The sequence below is a fragment of the Macrobrachium nipponense genome, chromosome 28 (assembly GCF_015104395.2).
Source record: "Macrobrachium nipponense isolate FS-2020 chromosome 28, ASM1510439v2, whole genome shotgun sequence".
Classification (NCBI taxonomy): Eukaryota; Metazoa; Arthropoda; class Malacostraca; order Decapoda; family Palaemonidae; genus Macrobrachium; species Macrobrachium nipponense.
The window spans coordinates 39,822,694-39,843,468 of record NC_087217.1 but is presented as its reverse complement, the minus strand read 5'-3'; the positions used below and the strand labels follow the sequence as shown (position 1 = coordinate 39,843,468).

At 37.9% G+C, this 20,775-nt stretch overlaps 2 protein-coding genes across 2 annotated transcripts; both read left to right on the top strand.

Moving 5' to 3' along the window:
- The first annotated feature begins 4,376 nt into the window (after positions 1-4,376).
- Positions 4,377-15,725, top strand: LOC135201164 (uncharacterized). The gene is given in 10 exon segments (XM_064230040.1): positions 4,377-4,388; positions 4,678-4,741; positions 5,346-5,435; positions 6,077-6,186; positions 7,114-7,291; positions 7,294-7,459; positions 8,814-8,959; positions 9,208-9,712; positions 12,916-13,117; positions 13,206-15,725. Coding segments are annotated over 10 exon segments (1,638 nt in total). The 3' UTR covers positions 13,371-15,725.
- Positions 9,712-13,270, top strand: LOC135201680 (uncharacterized). The gene is made up of 3 exons (XM_064230806.1): positions 9,712-10,840; positions 11,897-12,040; positions 12,845-13,270. Exons 1-3 carry the CDS (start codon positions 9,985-9,987, stop codon positions 12,877-12,879), a joined length of 1,035 nt encoding a protein of 344 aa, XP_064086876.1. The 5' UTR covers positions 9,712-9,984; the 3' UTR covers positions 12,880-13,270.
- Positions 15,726-20,775: the final 5,050 nt, after the last annotated feature.

The window sequence follows — 20,775 nt, the reverse complement described above, 5'->3', positions numbered from 1 at the left end:
AGGAGCACCGGCTACCACCAGTACCTCCTCGCCTGGCGCCAGAGGTTCTGCCTCGGCGCCAGGTACCGTCTCGGCCTCTCGCTCGTGAGAGGTACCGAATGTACAGTCCCCCGTGGGTGACCGTGCAGCCAAGACCCAGGCAACCGAGTCCGCTCGGCGCCAGGATCCAGGCACAGGGTGGAAGAATGGCGGGGGTCGCTCAGGTGACTCCCGCCAGACCAGCGATCGCTCTTGCGGCGAACCGCTTGTACCCAGGGCTGACGCGATGGTCCTAGACCGGCCGCGGGCTGAGGCTAGGAAGCGGTCCCCTCGGTCACCTGAACCAGCCTCAGCTGGTCCAAGCGGCGTGGAGCGCCGTGAGGACAGGCCTCGCTCCCACCGTGACAGTGGACTCTGCAGGTCCCTTGACCGCCGCTCCTACCAGGACCGGGCGGAGAGGGTGACCAGTAGCAGCTCTTCTGACGCTCGGGACCGTCGCCGCTGTTCTCGGTCCAGCCGCTCTCCCAGGGAGAGCCGCTCGACCAGGCCTGCAGCTCGTCGCCAATGCGGGTTGGCGATCACCTGCAGCCCTCTCAGCACACCGGTTCTGCCAGTGGGCGTGGGGGGAGCTTCAGGTCTCCCTCTCCAATCCCTTCAACTTCCTTGGGCTACACCGTGAAGAGCGAGGCGATCAGGAGTGATCGCAAGGGGCGCGCTCCTCGCAATCCCGCCACAATGCCCTACGAACCTGGCACGGTCCTAGGACCGACCAGATCGTATGCGCAAGTGGCTGGAGGAGACCTTGAGGGGTCTGTTGTGGTTCCTCCTGTGGAAGGAGGAGGATCTCTTGAGGCGTTCTCGCTGGAGGGACTTGACGGTCCGACTCTGCAGGATGCAGTCACTCCCAAGATCCAGAGGTCGTTCGCTGAGGTTATTGTGCTGATTCGTCAGCACAACGACCTTGGGGATGGATCACCGCTCCCACCTTCCGAGCCTACATCAGGTTTGGAGGCGTTCAGGGGACATAATAAGGAACCCAGGACGACGGTGTGTCTGCCGCGATCGGCCTTGCCTGACAGCCTCCTGAGACAGGTGGACGCTCTTGTCTCCGGACAGGAGGGTTCGCTTCGGTCCGGTAGGTCTTCCAAGCTCTTTCCCCCACCTCTACTGCGACAAAGGCGACACTACGTGCTTTCGGAAGACCCTCTGCCGCCCAAACAGGTTAACCCAGATCTAGCTAGTTTAACTCCAGGGGTTTCTCTGCAGCAGATCCTGTTGGAGAACCTCTGGTTCTCGCAGCAAGAGGCTCTTGCCTTGGAATCTACCGCTATGGCAGCTTCCAAGCAGTCTCATGGATCGACCTGTGGTCCCTCACAGTGTCGAAAGCCGTGGCCTCCTTAGGGAACATTACTCCTGAAGGGGACCTGGCTTTTGTGAGACTGTGCCAGTCTGGAGGTAGGGCCATCTCCTACCTGGCCCATCAGACGGCTAACCTGTGGGCCAACCTGGTTCTCCGGCGTAGGGACGCTGTCCTCACCCGAGTGACCAGGGCGGCTGGGCGAGAGGCGGCCTTGGGTCTTCGCAACGGACCGGTGCGGAGTTCCTCCTCTCTCTTCCCCGGAGAGATGGCGGTGGAACAATGGTGCACTGACGATAGTGACCGTCTTGTCCACCAGGCAGTCTCGAAGGTGGCTGGGCAACCTCGGACGACTGCTGCTAATCCCAACAGTTTAGCTAGAGCTTCCTCTACGGCTAAGACGATTGCCTCGTCGAAGCCGAGAGGAAAGACTCTGCCTTCGACTTCTGCTGTAAGGAGTGACTGTAACCAGCCCTCCTCCCAGCCCTTCTCTCGAGGGGGATCTGGGAAGAAGAAGTTGAAGAGAGGAGGGAAACGCTAGGGACGGTGTTCCCCCTCACCTGCTGCCGGAAGTGGGGGGGTGCCTGGCGAGCCATTGGGTAACATGGCAGCGCTTTGGAGCGGAGACTTGGATAGTAAACGTCCTTCGGGAGGGATATCTACTACCCTTCAAGTCTCGGCCACCCCTCACCTCCAACCCGGTCCAACTGCAAATGTACATTCCTGGTTCAACCAAGGATGTAGCGCTTTGGCAGAAAGTAGAAGCCATGCTGAGGAAATGTGCTGTGGAGATCTTATGGGATCAGTCGCCAGGCTTCTACAGCCGACTTTTCCTGGTGGAGAAGTCCTTGGGGGGCTGCCGCCCGGTGATAGATCTGTCTCCCTTGAACCGGTTCGTTCACCAGACTCGGTTCACGATGGAAACAGCCCGATCAGTGCTCGATTACATCAGGGAGAACGACTTCATGCTTTCTGTGGATCTGAAGGACGAGTATTTCCAGATACCCATCCATCAATCCTCCAGGAAGTACCTCCACTTCATCCTTGACGGGACGGTGTACCAATTCAGGGCACTTTGTTTCGGTCTCTCAACAGCCCCACAGGTGTTCACGCGAGTGTTCACGCTGGTGTTGGCTTGGGCCCACTTAGTAGGGATATGTCTGCTGAGGTATCTTGACGATTGGTTAGTCCTGGCGAGCTCCCGCTCGCAGTTGCTACAGGACAGGGATCAACTCCTCAAATTCTGCCGCGATCTGGGGATCGTTGTGAATTACAAGAAGTCAGATCTCGAACCCAAGCAGAGGATGAAGTACCTGGGCATGCTGATCGACAAGGTAGCAGGGTGAGTCTTTCCCGCAGATTTGCGGATTAGCAGGTTCAGGGAGGCAGCAGAACAGTTCTGTGAGGCAGGACCTAGCCTGGTGGCTGGACGACGGGAACCTCTTAAGAGGAGTGCCTCTTTGCACTCCCCCCCCCCCCCCCCCGGGAGATGCTGCTCTTCTCAGGCGCATCGACCGAGGGATGGGGCGCACACCTGGAGGAGTTGCTGACTGCAGGTGTGTGGGATCATCACCACAAGCACCTTCACATCAATGTCCTGGAGCTCAAGGCAGCGTTCCTCATTCTTCAAGAGTTCCAGGATCGTCTGGTGGGACACTCAGTGGTGTTGATGAGCGACAACACCACGGTAGTGGTGTACGTCAACAAGCAGGGGGGCCTAGTATCCCTTCCGCTGCACCAGTTGACGTTGCAGGTGCACGAGTGGGCCGTGGCACACTCGGTAGAGCTGTCAGCCTGCCCAAACGGCCTCAAGCCATTTGGTACCCAGACCTGCTGGCTCTGCTCGCCGAAGCACCGAGGGAGATTCCCCCTGGCACAACCTCCTGTGCCAGCCACATGTAGAACCGTACCACCGGTCCGTCCAGTCCCTGTGTCTTCACGGCTGGCTGTTATCCACCATATCTTGCGAGCAAGAGGATTTTCTCACAGCACAGCAACAGAGATGGCTGGATACCTCAGACAGTCCTCTGCAGCTGTATACCAGGGGAAGTGGTCCGTCTTCTGTGGTTGGTGTCGTGTACGGGGTCTCTCTCCTTTTAGATCCACTGTTCAGCAGGTAGTGGATTTCCTCGTCTTCCTTCGCCGAGAGAAGCTCCTCTCCGTCTCTGCAGTTAAACTGCGAGGTGTGGATATCTCCTCCTCTTTCGAGATCTCCCTTCTGATGGAGAGCTTCGAGAGGTCTTGCCCACCCAGGGAACTCAGGCCCCTGGGCTGGGATATGACTCTTGTCCTTAGGAGTTTGACTCGCAGACCCTTCGAGCCACTCTGAGAGTTGTCAGACAGGGATCTGACCCTCAAGACCCTCTTCCTGCTGGCCCTGGCATCAGCGAAGAGAGTAGGGGAACTTCATGGTCTTTCCTTCGACGTCAAGCATTCCAGGGGATGGGGATCCCGAACTTTGTAGCGAAGACTCAGAATCCTTCAGCACCTGATGACTGGTTCGAGTCTTTCAAGATACCCTCCCTGAAGGAATTCACCGATAATGATGTGGATGAGATGCTGCTTTGTCCTGTGAAGGCGCTACGGCGCTATCTGAAGAGAACGAGCTTGGCACCTCAGGCCTGAGTGTTGACGCCTCTTCGTTAGCACCGGGGTTACCAAGAAAGAAGTGTCCAAGAACACTCTTTCTTTCTGGCTGTGTGAGGTGATCAGGAGGGTGTACGACACGGCTGGTAGTGACGACACCCGTACCCTTTGTCCGAGAACCCACGAAGTCAGAGGTAGTGGTCCAACCCTTGCGTTCCGCAAGATCCTTCGGGATATTATCCACAGGTCCTTGGACACTTTTTCCTTGAGACCCATAGTGGCTGCTCAACAAGTTGTGTAGTCTACCCAGCATCCGAGGGACAGAACAGCATCGCTTCCTTGTGTGACTGCATGAATGGACGAGTGAAAGAGAGTGTGACTGGCTTCTCTTCCTCCTTCATTCTTCTCCTCTACCTGTGGGCAGAGAGCCGCGGTCGTCACTACGCTGAACAGGATGCCGATGCAGGTAAGCTACACAACCGAGTTCCATCTTATCCCTTTCAGTAGGGATAGGAGTATATATCCGCCACTCCCCAACAAGGGGGGGGGGGGGCGGTGGAAGCCAACAAGGTACAAACCCATGACTTCATTTTGGCTCTTGAAGTAGGAACTAGTTCTTGCCTTTTGCTATTTATAAGAGGTACGCATGCCTCCCTCTAATAAATTTGGTCCAGAAGTCTGACCACTGATCCTGCGGTGCACACCCTGATCAGCTAGGCAGAAGCTAGGATCCCTCCCTCTGCTCTTACGACCAGGGAGCTATCCATGGTAAGACGAACACCAGTCTGTTCATAAGAATCAGATTCCACCCACCAAGAAGTGAGTCTTCCTATTGTTAAAGGACCGAGGGTTTGTATACGTATCGGAAGAAATAACAATTTGTCGAAAATTGTATTTTTCCTAACTATATAAACCTGAGGTCCTTTACACATAGTCCCACCTCATGCCACCCCTCACTCTGCGTTTCCTGGGCCTAAAGCAAAGTGATTCCTCTCCTCGCAGTCGGACTGACCGCCAACTGCCGGACAAGTAGTTAACTACCGAACCCCCTTGTTAGAAGCTTACGACCGGTTCAGCTGCTGCTAAGTACCTTCCTATTGTTAAAGGACCTCAGGTTTGTATAGTTAGGAAAAATACAATTTTCGACAAATTTTTATATTATTGTTACTATTATAAAAGATAAATAAAAAAATTTCATAGTTGCAAGTAACAGGGCTAGAAGTGGCATAGTGTCTTTTAATAGTCTTGTGATCCAGAAACTGTTAAAATTCAGCCTGTCTGAATGGCGTACTACCACAGTAATTTGAACATTACTGCATTTATTTCTATGGTAGGGCATGCATAATTGTGAATTATGGCTGATTTGAGTGCTTTCATATGAAAAATTAAAGCTTTGTCGTTAATGCATTTCACATTTTTTCAGATATGGAAATTGCCAGTGGCTCTGTTCATACTCCTTCAAGGAAGATGTCCTTGCGTCGCAAGAGGAGCATCAAAACAGATGGAGCTGGAGGTAAGTTTCCAGGTTAGATTTAATGAAAACATGACAACAGCTGTGCCTAGTATCCGCCAATCCACTTACCTGGGGTCAGGTGCAAGTAAGGGGATTTAAATGACTTCCAAAATTTATACTAACAAACAAAAAACACAGGCAACCAACAAGCAAAAACAGCAAAATTAAGCATCAGGCAAGCCTGGTACTTGTGCCTCACCATTTGTCCTGCCAAACACCCACCCTTGCATTACTGTCTGTAGTAGCGACACAGACAAACCATCTATTTTGTACACCATCAGTACATTTTATATACATTTTCTACATTGGAAGCGCTTCTTGAATAATTATGGGTGAGATATACCTCAAAACAAGGAATGATACAAAGAGCTAGCTTAACTACACACTGGTCGCTGAAATATGTGGTTTGCTGCTTTGGCAGGAGCCTGGATATGTGGCTATACAATACATACAGCATAGTGTATATTTTGTTATATAAAATAAATCCACAAATAGTTATGCATAATGTTTTGTTCAAATCAAATTTTAATATTTGTGGAGTTGCCTTGCAGAAATTTCTTTGTTTTACAACACACCCACCTAAACTATCCTTGTTTTATTTTGTGTCGATTTTATATTGACTAACAGTTTTGTGATTACAGGATCTCCAGCACATAAGAAAACATCACCTGTATCAACAAGAAATGCCGTGAAGACTAATTTTGCAGATGATAAATCAGCATCAGATGGTTTGAAGAGGGGGTTCTTAAGGGTGAAAACAGACAAGATTGCTGTGGAAAGTAAAAGTGCAGATGGAGTGCATCTGATGATACTGACCTGTCCCAAGTTTATCATACACGGCGAAATATTAACCTTCAGGCTACAACCTTTCTACCTGGTTTCACAACTCCAAAGGTTTGTGTAAATAACATACTTCGTTTTATCACTGTCCCATAAATCCTGTTTGCCAATGTGTTAGGAATGAATTAACTACAACCCATTTTCTGTTCATGTAATGTTGTTAACTCCACATACTTATTTCATTGAGGAAAGCTTTTCTATTAAGTCTTACTATAACTCTGTATACTTCTTTCATTGAGGAAAGCTTTTCTAGTAAGTCTTACTATCTTTGTGTCTATGAGAGTACAAACCTTTGTCTTCTATATTAATTAACCTCGGTAGGTATTGGTAAAAATTTATATTTTGCGCCGAACAATTGTGTTGATGCATCTAATAGTATGTATATGTATATAGCAATATCATTACTGGAGTTAATGATTTTTCTGTACTTATTGGTACTATAATATATATATATATATATATATATATATATATATATATAATATATATATATATATTAAAAGTATGTCAATAGCAAATATTTATAAAGACAGCTACTGTATGCATTGAGTATCTATTGAAATGTTTCAAGAAATCCAGCCTTCAAGTTCGTACTTTGAATGTTTATACTGGGTTTCACACAAAATGCTTTCATTGGTGGTTTCAGTAGTTGTTATATTTTTATATTGTTCACGGTTTCATCATTATGTTAATATCATCAAACAATAACGTTTAGCTTGTAAAATATTTTAGCCTGGTGTGATTTATGATTTATGTAATTTTGATAACATTTATTAAGTTTTTATAGAACTTAATTATTGAAAATTTCTTGTGCTGTTATAACAATCTTTTTCTCCAGAATCGAAGCAGTAGACAAAGAACAGGAAGCACCGAGAAAAAAAGTTTCGAAGATAGTCGAACAGAGGAACTGGAAGAACAGCGTTTACATCAGCACTCTCCAGACACACCGTTCATGAGTAGCCAGTTATGCGGTGCTCAGGAATGTGAAGTTGTATGGGACTGCAATTCTCCAGGGTTTCCAAAGATGATTTAAAACGAATTAAGTATCATATGGCAAGTTATATAATTACCGAGTTTTTATGGAGGTTCTGTTTTATACAGGTAATCCTGCAAACTGTACAACTGGCAATAGAAATACTGGCGAATCAAAAGCTTCATTATGTTCACGAAAACTTTGCTTTGAAGTTCAAAAAATAGAAAACATGGGGGACTGAAGTTTTTGAAGTTTTTATGAAACGGCAGAAATTTCTTGGGTAAACTTTTTACTTTTCATCTGTTCTCACCTAGCTTGTAAGGAAGTTGTTCTTATTAAATACTGTATGTAGATACTGATCAGATTCTTCTAAAATCTAAGAAAACAAAATCTGGGGCTGTGCTGCCTAATTGGTTTAAAAAGCCCAGTATCTAAACCAACTACATGTCTTTATTGAGTATAACTCAGGAACATTTAACATTCCCAGCCCAAGTGAACTCTTTTCAGTATTTATCAGTGAGGAAGGTAGGTGGCATCTTGTTCCTGGAAGGGGAGCGCGAGATCATGAAAATCCAATGTTCAGATATTCCTGTGTGGATGATTAATGAGCTTGAAGTGTGTTTAAAAGCAGCAAACAGCACTTCTGAGGAGGCAGTGAGATCCTAATTCTTAACCCATTCAACTCAAATCAAAGACCAGGATGGGGTTAATATGGTTGTTTTGTATAACGATGAGTCCTATTTAGCTAAATTTCCCGGTAACGCTCCAGTTTTCACAGGTGAACTTAGTTGAATTATAATCTACATTTTAGTGCCATTACAGCTATTAGGCAATTCAGTCCTTTTCATGCAATTTTAAAAAATCCAAGGCTGGCTCTGTTGGCATACATCAAGCTACAAACCAGTCTAATTTTGTCACATATTGGCTGACTGTCCCAGGACTGTGGTTGAGTGATTAATTTGGGTTCCATAGAAAAGATTTTAAATAACAATGTTCATGATATTTACCCAGTTTTATCAGTTATTAGATTACAGTAATCAATACATCACAGTTTCTTTGGTGAACTTGATCATCACAGTATACTGATGAGCCAAATAGTTTCAGTGCCAGGTCATCAGACAAAACTTTCTTGAATAAAAGGAAATCAGCTTTTCATGGAAGGCAGTCATAGGTTCACATCTTATATGGGACAGATGAAGAGTGAGACATTACTGAGTCAGGTAAAAACAAAATGGGACAGCTAACCCAGCTCAGGTCATGGGTGACTCATAGGTCTACCGACTGGTTTGTTTTGAATTTAAGTTAGCAGACAGCTGCAGTGTGCTTTGTGCTGGATACTCTTTGTCTGTGAAAGCTTATCCTAGGAATTATTTATGAAAATTTAGTATTTTAATAAATGCATGCTGGTTGCTTCAATTTAGTAAAGGATGTGGGTAGTTTCACATGTAATAAAGCCTTCTTAATCTGAAATGTGTGTTTAGTAATATGTTCTGTACTTTTTCAAATTACTACATAACAATATAATCTTTCTTTTGCAGTGTGTCGAGATACCGGAAGCGATGAAAATACATCAATGCAGTGCCAGAATTTGTTGCTCCCATGCCAACTCGAGCATTATTTACAAGAAATCGACCACGTCACCGCAGTAACATTTCGGCAGTTGACACAACTGCCCAATTAGATGAACTTTTAAATCAACTGTCTGCCAAAGGTAAGAATTATTTTTAAATTATAACTGATGTAGTTTCCTTGGATACTTTTATCTATATATATGTATCAGAAGGCATTAATATTTTGGTAATCTTCCCACATATCAGGTAAATCAAGGCAGTGCAGATTTAGCAGTCAATATTTCTATATGAAAATGACTTTGATGTTAACTGTCCTCTATGATGATGATATAGTTTTGTTTAAAAGTGTTCTATTGGTATGAAGTTGATGATGGAAATTTTTTGACAGGTAGCCTGTCCAAAGACAGCCAGTCTGTTGCATCCAGTTCAAGGCCAGAAGGCAATCTTGAGAATACATCTCCTACAGATAATGCGTTGATTTCTCACACTCCTCCAGCAGATAAGGACTCTCAACCAGCTACGCCACCTGTTCCTTTCAACCTTATCATAGAAGCATCGTCAGAACCGTTTGAAGTGTGGGATGAAAGTCAAGTGGTGATAGGTGGCCATGTAGAAGTTTCTGCAAGTGATAATAAAGCAGATATTGAAATCCTAGAAGAAACTATCTGGGATGATGATCTGAATATGGCAATGTGTGATATAAGTAGTCAAGACATTATGGGTGACTCTCCAAATAAATCTGCCAAAAGCAAATCTCAGTCCTGTAACATTTCCAAAGACGTTAGTAAAATCAAGAACAACGATTCTTTAGATGTGTTTGACGATGATTATTTTAATGACACTGATAGAATCAACTCAGATTTGGGAAAAGGAAATTTTAGAAAAAGGCATTGAATATGCCACTTTGCATATGGCAACTAGTAAAGCTAAGGCTTCAGAAGATGATTATAATATGGAGAGGAATGTTTCTGACAGATCTAGTGCTTTCACAAACGTGAGAGATAAAGCGAACAATAATACTTGTACTAATGGTGATACAAGTAGGTAAGACAAAAGTATACTTTTGCCATCTCCTACAAAATCTCTTGATAATGTCAGCAACAACACATCAGAAGAAAGCCTCAGAAGTAACCTTGTGGAAAACAACCCTCAGAGGTCACATTCCATGGCAGAAAAAGCTCCACAAAGAAGAATCAGATCCACGTTTAGGCTAACTAATGATCCACAAACTGGTTCTCTGTATCATCCCAGTGCCTCCAAAGATACACAACTTGGGCAAAAGAATTCAGTGGTTAACAACATACAGAAGAGCTCTAGTTGTGATGATACATCTGTTATGACTAAAGCAGATCTAGGATCAAGTATGCCTTTACCACGGTACAGAAGCATTGAGCCCAACATGCCCAAAGTGCAGACTTCAAAGCCCTTATTTGCAGGTGATAATAGTTACAGAAGTGTAGAGAAAAGCTCTGGGAAAACAGATTTATCCAAAAGCTCTTTTCCTCGTTCCCAGTCCACTGGTAATTCACAAGGGCTGGAAGCAAAATTTGGAATATCTCACCCTAGTAAATCTGAAGACACCAAGGGATCACGTGAGTTTGAGGAAGATGATTCCTTCTTTGATACTCTCCTCAGTACCCTTCCTGAAGAAGAGATTATTTTTGGTACTCAGAAAAATTCCAAGGCCACTGGGGTTCAAAACAGTAAAACACATTTTGCAAAAGAGATGGTAACGACTTCCAAAAATATGCATAATAGCAGTGTGAATAATGCTGAAAAGAGTAAAGTATTTAGTAGATGGAGTGATAAAAGAAAGAGTAGTAACAGTTGTGTCAAGGATATTAATAATCAAAATAGAAATCCTCAATCATCTAAAGTGTTGGACTCAAGTAGTGTGAACAGCATCAAAGGAAATATGCAGTCAAAAGGACATTCTATGCCAGGTAAAAAGAGTATGACCGCAAGCCCTGCTAAATCTCCTAGTATGGGAATGTCAGCCTTGAAGCTGAGTACTTATTCAGGTAAGCAATTTTAAACAGTTGCTTTTGTTAATTTTATGATTACATGGGTAAATATAATCTTTACAAATCCTTTTGACTTGCATTCTAATGAGAATAATTCATGAATGTCATTTTTATATTATGTGACCTGGCACTTCTGAAGTGATAGTGTTACACACACACAAATTCACTTTTAGTTTTTGCTTTTAGTATTAATATTTTAAGATTTTGTTAAGTTTGCACTTAACCCTATTATTTACAAGGGTTAACAACAAGCACATTCATGGGTCTGGCAGCTCATGGTGTGCTTGAGTCTTCTAAGCACACCATGAGGATGATTTGGATATACTAATGAGAGGGTTTTATAAATTGTTAGTTAAAAAGGCAGTACATATGGAAGACAATGGCTAGGAGCCTGTAGGAATGTCCAGAGAATTGTGGGAAATGGTTATAGAAGACCTAAACTACATAATAACTGAAACAAAGTGCACAACACAGGAGACAATTGAGATAACTCATTTTACAAATAACCCTTCAAAGGGAGTAACTGACATGGTGCATCATCTTGTGTGCTTAACATCTCACGAATGATGGATTACTTTCGAATCAGGGATGTTTTAAGTCATATTTTGATATACTAACACAATCTGTGAGCTAATGATTACTATGAAGTTAGTATTGTAATTGAAACAATGCCAAAATTTTACTCATAATTTGTAATTTTCAAGCATATTGCATATATAATTTTTATAGGCATTTAGTTTGGAAGTGTTATCTCTGTGAAGTTACTCTGACACCAAATAATTTCATATGAATCTGGAATTTCATGCGCATGAGCACATTATCGTGTGAATCACCTATTTTACAGACTAATTAATGCAAACATTGCTGCGTGTATACTAAAGGTTAGGAGGTAGGCTGGCAGTGTATTGAAATGAGTATTACTTTTATTTAAAAGGTGTGAGTAAAGTAATTGGAGTGTTTGTACCATACAGTAATACTGTGGTTATAATGTAAGTTCTATTTTGGCACCAAACAGTAGTACTGTGATTGTAATGTAAATTTCATATTTTCTAGAATCCAACGAGGAAATGGACAGCATGTCAGCTCTGTGCAATTCTACTATTAAGCAAGACTTTCAAGGAACGTCACATGCTGGTGATATATCGGATGATGATCTCTTTGAGGACGATGTCTTGTCACTTATTGATGAAGTAGAATGTGAGTAATTTTTTCACTTTATTGTCTACAGTATATAAGCTATGGTAATGTCAATTTTAGGCAAAAAACAAAACCCTGCCTATTTTCAACTAATTCTTATGATGGCATAAATGGGTTATCATATCAAAAATAAAAAGTGATTACAGGACACTTGAAGTTCAGAATTTTATTTAGAATAAGAAGAATGTTAAGAAAGTCTATTTTGAAAATTCCTAACCAGTAAGATACATATTGTGTTTCCAGTTGGTCACATATCAAGTTCAAAAGTTACTGTATAGGTGATATATGCAGTTCAGGCATAACAATTAATCTACAAGCTGAACATAAAGGTTCCATATATAAACCACAGTCACCGAGGATGCATATTACTGTACAGTACTGAGATAAAAGGTAACACGGTTGTCATGGTCAGTGGTGAATGTACAAGGTTATAGCAACCACAACTTTACTTGAAATCAAGAGCTATGAGTGTTGTAATGCTAAGTCCAATGGAACACGACATTTGGTCCCCTTATCTAGCTCAGTTCTAAAGAAAAAGAAGGTATACAGAAAAAGCGTGGGGCCAAATTGTTGTGGAATCGACAGACTTGCTTTTTAACAAAGCAGTTATGATTGAGAATTACATAGTACGGAGTAGCATCCACTGCCAACTTGCATCACACCTTCACAGGTCATTCACTTCACCGTTAAACCTATGTAACGGTCATTATCATCCTTCACTGTACATTGTGTAATGATACATCATCAATTTGATATGGTGTTGCATGTGGCATAATAAAGGTTTTCTTTCTTTAAACAACACAGTTTGGGAGTCAGCCATTAACTTCAGCAGCACCTAGCTCTCAGTCATCCCAGTTATCTTTGTCGCAACAAAGCAAGTGTACCTCGGAGGAAATCGCCAAAAAGAAGGAAGAGGAACAACGCAGAGGGGAAGAGAGGTTGAAGAAGGAAGAGATGGCTAAGAGGGAAGAACCACACCACTTTAGAGAAGTGGGAGCAGCTCAGTACACTGCAGGAGTAGAAAGAAAGAAGAATGAAGTAAACTGTCAGGTTGAAGCACTGAAAAAGGATGCAGCCGTATGTTTGAGAGAAGAGAAACAAAAGTCAGAGATGGAAAGACCAAAAGTAGAACCTGTTTTCCTTAGAGAAGAAAGGTTAAAGGTAGAGGAAATTGCAAGAAAGAGGGACGAAGCTCAGCGTAGGAAGGAGGAAGGCTGAAAAGCTCAAAATGGATGAGATTGCAAGAAAAAAGGAAGCAGCACTAAAGAGGAGGGAAGAACGACAAAGGAGTCGTCAATTGCACTGTTATCCCCCTGTGGTGAAAAGGTAGCATTATACACTAGAAATCTGGCAGAGTTAAACTCTATATGTGTGAGGTACAGCAACAAATTTATTTATTCATGAGAGTACATCAGCATAGTTGTGGTTGAAATGAAAACACAAGTGCAGTTATGTTGATCTTATATACCTTTAAATGGCAAAAGCTTTATTCTTTCCTTGCAGTTGGTTTTTGGCATTGTAGCTTTTGAAGGATAAACAGGAGTTGATAAGGTTACCTTGCCAGAACACATAGTTCCTTCGCCAGAATCGTCTGTTTCAAAGACACGAGAAACACACTCGTTAGCACACATAAGTTTAAAGATGGTGTATTGTGTACAGCTTGTATATATATGTATTATAAGCAATCATCCTTAGAAAAAAATGGTTATAATGCGCAGCACAAGAAGACATAAAATTGTTTTTATTAGCACCAAGTTTTATTTTATTCGTAAAAGAAATGCAGTATAAATTTGGAGTTTTTAAACAAAACCTGCCAGAACTAGAAAATGGTATGAGAATGGAAGTGTTTTATTCCTGAGATTACATATGGTGAGCCAGCTCATTGCGTTTTAAGAGAAAATGTAATGAGAAATTATACAAAATTGTCATCCTTCCTAAAACTGTCATGTTGATTTTCTGTATACTAGATTGGAAAATGTTGGTGCCATATTGTAGATCTGATCTCTTCATTTGTGACTGAATGTACACTTTTTCTATCTTTTCCACACCTTTTAAAAGTGATGCCATTTCTGTACACGTACATGCAATTTGTGTTTATCTTAGAAAACATTTCCACCTAAATATAGTATAATGTTTATAATTTACTTGTTGAATTTTTCTTTTGAGATATGTTTAACTGGGTCAATGGAAATCCTTCACATTGCATACATACCACCTTATCCATGTTTTATTATCTGTAATTTTGTTGAAGCTGGCCTACCTTTTACGTTTTTGTTTTTTGTGGTTACATATTACAAATGTTGTTTCTGGCGTTTTGTAAAGGTTGCAATGTAAGCTAAACTAAAAAAAGGTCTTTTCATCACCCCTTTGACCCCTGCTGCATTGCTTTCCTCACTTTTATTAAAAATAATGTACTTTAACTAGACAGAGTACCTTTTCTAAGCTTGCAACACTTTCCTGAAGGTTTGCATTTTGTGAGAGAGGTGAAAGTAGAAAAAAAGATATTAATGAGGAGCAGCTTAGTAGGAAGAGGCCAAAAAGAAGGCATGGAAAGTAAAAGGCAAACAGCAATGCAACTTGGGCTGAAGAGGTGCTACAAAGAGCTTTATTGATGTGAACAACAGTGCACTTTTCAAGAGTTGCTGTAAGCAGTACAGTTCCTTCCTGTGGTACACTGAAGGGGTAATGCTTTTGTTTCATTTATTCAGTTACACAGATATGTCCTTGGTTATATACTATTTTTACTGGGGATCCTTATTTATGCTTTCTTATTCATGTCGGGTATGGTTTATGTAAGCATCTTTTCTTGTGTTTTGTTGAATATCAGTGTTATGCTATAGCCAGTTTTTATCCTTGTGCGGGTGATTTCCTTCCTAAACTGACAATCTTGGAGATTTTGCCATTTTTAATATCATGTGAATTACATTGGTGAAGTATTATGTGGGCTAAATTGGAACTCCCAATTTCAAAATCTTAATTATTATATACTGATTTTGTATTTTCCAGTATCTTGCATACTTTTTTTTTTATCTGATGCACTTTTAGGACAATGAAAATATGAATACAACTCTAAATTAAAATACAAAAGCTTTCTTAAAATACACTCAGATATAAAATTATGATTATTTCTTTTGCTGATCTTATATCTAGACTTTTCATCTTACATCTAGACTTTTTATATATAACTTATCTATGAAACAGTATTATGAATGAATTTGACCTATAGTACATAAAAGAACAAGGTTTTCATTAAGTTTCTTTCTGCACAATCCTCATCAGTGTTCTTCCATTTTCTTTATTTTTGTAAGCCATAAGTGATTTCATCATTTATTTTCTAAAGGTAATTTAAAAAAAATCCGAAATGCATGGATGACCATACCTCCTACCCAGAGTGCTATTGAATTACAGAAGCTCACATTCATGTTGTGAAAAAATGTTCGGTAATGTGGCAGTACCACTGCATGTTTATAATGTAAATATTGTTTGCAAAATGTTACAGACAAGATTAATTAAAGCTTGCTGTATATGTTTGATGTATATATATTTGTTTACACTGCAGGGCTATGTAAAAACCAAAACCCTAAAAGGATGTTTTTAATATAGTTTTGTACTCCATACTCAGAAGTACATGTACAGTTCTTGCATGAATTTGCAAATAAGAGTATATTGTGTAAAATTATTTTTCCACTGCTGTAAAATATATGTCTATTTCCAAACTGCTGTTTTTATCCTGTCAGTAATCTACTCAAAGGCTAATGTCACTTGGCAGGGACCATTTCTGAGCAGTAAACTAATATCCCCCGTGGGGGGGGGGGGGGGGGGGGTAGTCACGTTAATGCACCCCATGCGGTGCAGTGTAGGCATTGCTTAAGGTTCTTTGCAGCGTCCCTTCAGCCCCTAGCTGCAACCCTTCATTCCTTTTACTGTACCTCCTTTCATATCTTTCTGCCATCTTACTTTCCACCCTTTCCTAATAATTGATTCATAGTGCAACTGTGAGGCTGTCTCCTGTTACATCTTTCAGGATCTCCATTTCAGCGCTGAATGGCCTTAGTTGCACCAGTGCTTGGCATTATGCTTAAAATCTATAAATAAACTATTATCTGACACTCACATAGTGGGCTTATGTCAGGGTTGGTGGTTTAAACCAAATGGTTTAAACCATGGTTTAAACCAGTCAATAAAAAAACCATGTTTTTTTGGTTTTAATTTTTTTTATTTTTTTTTATTTTTTGTTCTTCATGTTTCCTTTATAACTTTTATTTTAGGTAATATATATTTTTTGCATCTTTTGGTTTTTTTATCAGTTACTTGGATTTTCAAATAAAATTTGCAATGTTAATGTTCACTTGTTTAGCCTACTAAAACATTCTGAATTGTAACTATCTTACAGTACATTTGTGTTACCGTGCTATAATATAGCATTTGATGTAACTGAACATATTCATACAATTGGTAAACTCAGATAATTAGGTTAAAAGAAATTTGTAAATTGTTTTATATCTTTAATAAAAAAAAGGGGGGGGGGGGTTAGTTATATAAAATGAAACAATCATGTTAATCATAGCTTCAGAGAGAGAGAGCAATTATTCACTTCAAGTTGAAATAGATAAAAAAGATATTCAAATAAAAGAAAAATTGTCAAAAATAAACACCATTTGGTGTTAACTACAAATATAACCCTTAAAATGGTAAATTGGTAACTTGATATTTGAGTCAATCAGATCCAAACTTGTAAACAAACCAGATACAGGTATTAGACATAACATATCCACAAAACTAAAGCATGTCTCTACTCACTCTCTCTCTCTCTCAAAACTTTGGAATTTCAACCATAGTGTTCTGAGAGATATATATATGGAGACTGTTAAGTTTGGCCATACAGATAATGGAACTATTAAATTTTGTTAATCCTCCTTTAAGTGTATGGATACATCATACTTGTATGTCAAATACATAAAGAGCCGCAGGATTGTGTGGTTATCATTAAAATTGCTTTATTTTTATACTGGGTAGCACAAAAATTAAATAAACCCATAAAAAATCATATCTAGTAGAACAAAAAAATGAAAAAACCGTAATAAAACCATATTTCATGGCTTAAACAAAAAAACCATGGTTTAAACAAAATAACAAGGTTTTGGATTAAAAAAAAACATTGGTTTTTGCCAACCCTGTTAAAAATGATTATCTTTTCAATTTTTACCCTTTTGACAATTAACCATCTGGTATTCTTGATCTTGTCTACCTGATAACTTTCTTTCCAACTGTATTTCATTCGTTCCATGACACTGTCTCAGTAAAGACGAAAACGCTTGGATTTCTGGCTATCATTTTCCTTTGGATTTCTGACTATCATTTTCCTGTGGTATTCTATATATATATATATGTATATATATATATATATATATATATATATATATATATATATATATATATATATATATATATATATAACGCTTGGATTTCTGGCTATCATTTTCCTTTGGATATCTGACTATCATTTTCCTGTGGTATTCTTTTATATATATATAAATATATATATATATATAATATATATATATATATATATATATATATATATATATATATATATATATATAATAAAAGGAGCCCATAAAAACACCAAATATAGAGAAAAGTACTATATTTCAGAGACTGCTGTCTCCCTCTTCAGGTAGATGAATGAGAAAGTTTACAGAAAAGGTGGTATTTATACCAAAGGTCCATCCATAAACAAGCCATTTTAAGTCACCCCCGCTGATAATCTTCCTTTAATCTCTTAAGGGTTGGTTGAATGAAGAGTGTCGATCGTGTTTTTTATGGGCTCCTTTTATTAGATGGAATTCTGTTGTACAGAGCATTTTTACCAGTCATATATATATATATAAATTATATATATATATATATATATATATATATATATATATATATATATATAAAAGAATACCACTGGAAAATGATAGTCAGAAATCCAAAGGAAAATGATAGCCAGAAATCCAAGCGTTTTCGTCTTTACTAAGACATTGTCATGGAACGAATGAAATACAGTTGGAAAGAAAGTTATCAGGTAAATATATTGTATGAATAATATATATATATAATATATAATATATATATATATATATATATATATTGTATATATGTATGTCTTTTACAGTAATACAACAGTACAATATGAAGATAAAATACCCATAAAACACTATTTGATCAGGAGCACAGAAGGAAGTGCTTGAAATGCATGGTTGCTACATTCAAATAGTGTTTTATGGGCATTTTATCTTTATATATGTATACACACACACACACACACACACACACACACACACACACACACACATATATATATATTATATACTATATATATATATAATATATATATATATATATATATATATATGTATATATATATATTTCAAAATGAATTCCTGTCAGATACGGGACGTGTGTTCACATTCACAAACGTCAGGATACAAATCTCGTTTGATATGTCATTTATGAAATCTCGGGAATAACTTACACCCAGGTGGAATCATAGGTGATAAGTGCTTCGTCACCAGTGGGGTTCGAACTGTCACTACTGCATCGTAGGGAAACGCGAAAGAACAGGCCTGGTGGAAGGAGAAATGATCGAGATACTAGAGTCTTTTCTTCTCTTCTCACCTGTGAACTATATATTGACATATCTCATCTTGACGTTATGAAGATTATATTAATTATACACATATATATATATACTATACATACTAATATATATATATATATATATATATATATATATATATATATATAATATATGAATGTATGCATATATGAATATGGATACATACATACACACAATATACATATATCTGTGTATGTATCCATATTCCGACATGCATACATTCATATATATACATATGTATGTATATATATACTACATACATATATATATATATATATATATATATATATATATATATATATATATATATATATATATATATGCATATCTGAATATGGATACATGCATACACACAGAATGTACATATGTCTGTGTGTGTATGTATCCATATTCATACATGCATCCATTCATGTATACGTATATATATGTATATATTGATATAATCTTCATAACACGAATATATGTCAATGTAGTCCATAGGGGAGACGAGAATAAAAGACTAATAGTTCGATAATTTCGCCTTCCACCAGGCCTCTTCAAGAGCTTTATTTTAACTAAACAGATTAAGTGTATACATAAAAATCATGAAAATTTTTCTCAAAGGTAAAATACAGTTAACAGTAGAGTTGTCAAAGTACAAAATAGGTTGTTTAGATCATAAACAAGTGGTCAAATAAGTCATTCAAAAAAGTTAAAAGAGAGAACTACTCAACTATTTGGTGACTGGTCATTTAAACTTTTCTCAGAATTTGTGCTGTTGGGAAACAATATGAAAGAATATAGGGTCCAATTTATATATGCCCTGACTGTTACTGAAGTTCTTTATATATATATATATATATATATATATATTATATATATTATATATATATATATATATATATGCAAGCTGTCTCTAACCAATTTCTTGCAATCATATCTCTTTCCTTGAATAATATCTCTGTTTTGTTCCAAAGATTAGGGCAGCCACAATTTTGCACTTGTAAATCAACAGCACTTGTTAGGGGAATTTGTCCTTATACAATGTCGAAGCTGGGATATTAATTCTCTTATCAATATCTTTTCCGTTTTGTCCCAGTTTTAGATTTGCTTGAATTTTTAAATATGGAACTAAATAAATATATTTTTTCTATACCTATCTCAGACAATTTAAAATTAATTAAACTTGATGTAAGAGACATGTTTATTTTTAATAATATATATAAAAATATATATAAAAATAAATAAAGATTAAATAAAGTAAAAAAAATAAATAAAAATAAAAATAAATAAATAAATGAATAAAAACAAATAAATAAATAAATAAATAAATAAGAATAAATCAATAAATAAATAACTAAATAGATAAATAAATAAACAAAATTTATTATATAAAAAATGTAAGTAAATATATTTGTAAAAATAATTAAGATAAATAAATAGAAAATATATAAATAGGAATAAAGAAAAAAATAAATAACCGATAAATAAAAAAAAGATCAGGATTAATCAATAAAAATAAGTAAATGAAAGTTAATATATAAAAATAAATAAAAAATAAATAAAAATCAATAAATAATAAGTAAGATTAAAGAATAAATGAATAAATCAAAATAAATAAATGAATAAAAAATAATTAAGTAAATAAAAAAGTACATAAATGAAAATAAGTAAATAAATAATTAAAAATAAAATACATAAATGAATAAAAAATAAATAAAACAACTAATAAAAGTAAATAAATAAGTAAATAAACGAAATAAATTATAAATAGAAATAAATGAAAATAAATAAATAAAAATAAATAAACAACTGAAAATAAATTAATAAATAAAAATAAATAAAAATAAATTAATAAATTAAAATAAATAAATAAACAACTAATAAAAGTAAATAAATAAGTAAATAAACGAAAATGAATTATAAATAGAAATAAATGAAAATAAATAAATAAAAATAAATAAACATATGAAAATAGATAATAAATAAAAATAAATAAAAATAAATGAATAAATTTGAATAAATAAGCAAATAAATAAAAATAAATAAATAAATAAAAATAAATAAATAAATGAATAAAATTAAATAGATA

Bases quoted from the DNA above. Each gene is read 5' to 3' on its own strand.
- LOC135201680 (XM_064230806.1), top strand. From the start codon at position 9,985: ATGGCAGAAAAAGCTCCACAAAGAAGAATCAGATCCACGTTTAGGCTA. The intron at 10,841-11,896 runs GTAAGCAATTTT...CATATTTTCTAG, and splicing joins GAAGCTGAGTACTTATTCAG to AATCCAACGAGGAAATGGAC. The intron at 12,041-12,844 runs GTGAGTAATTTT...TAAACAACACAG, and splicing joins ACTTATTGATGAAGTAGAAT to TTTGGGAGTCAGCCATTAAC.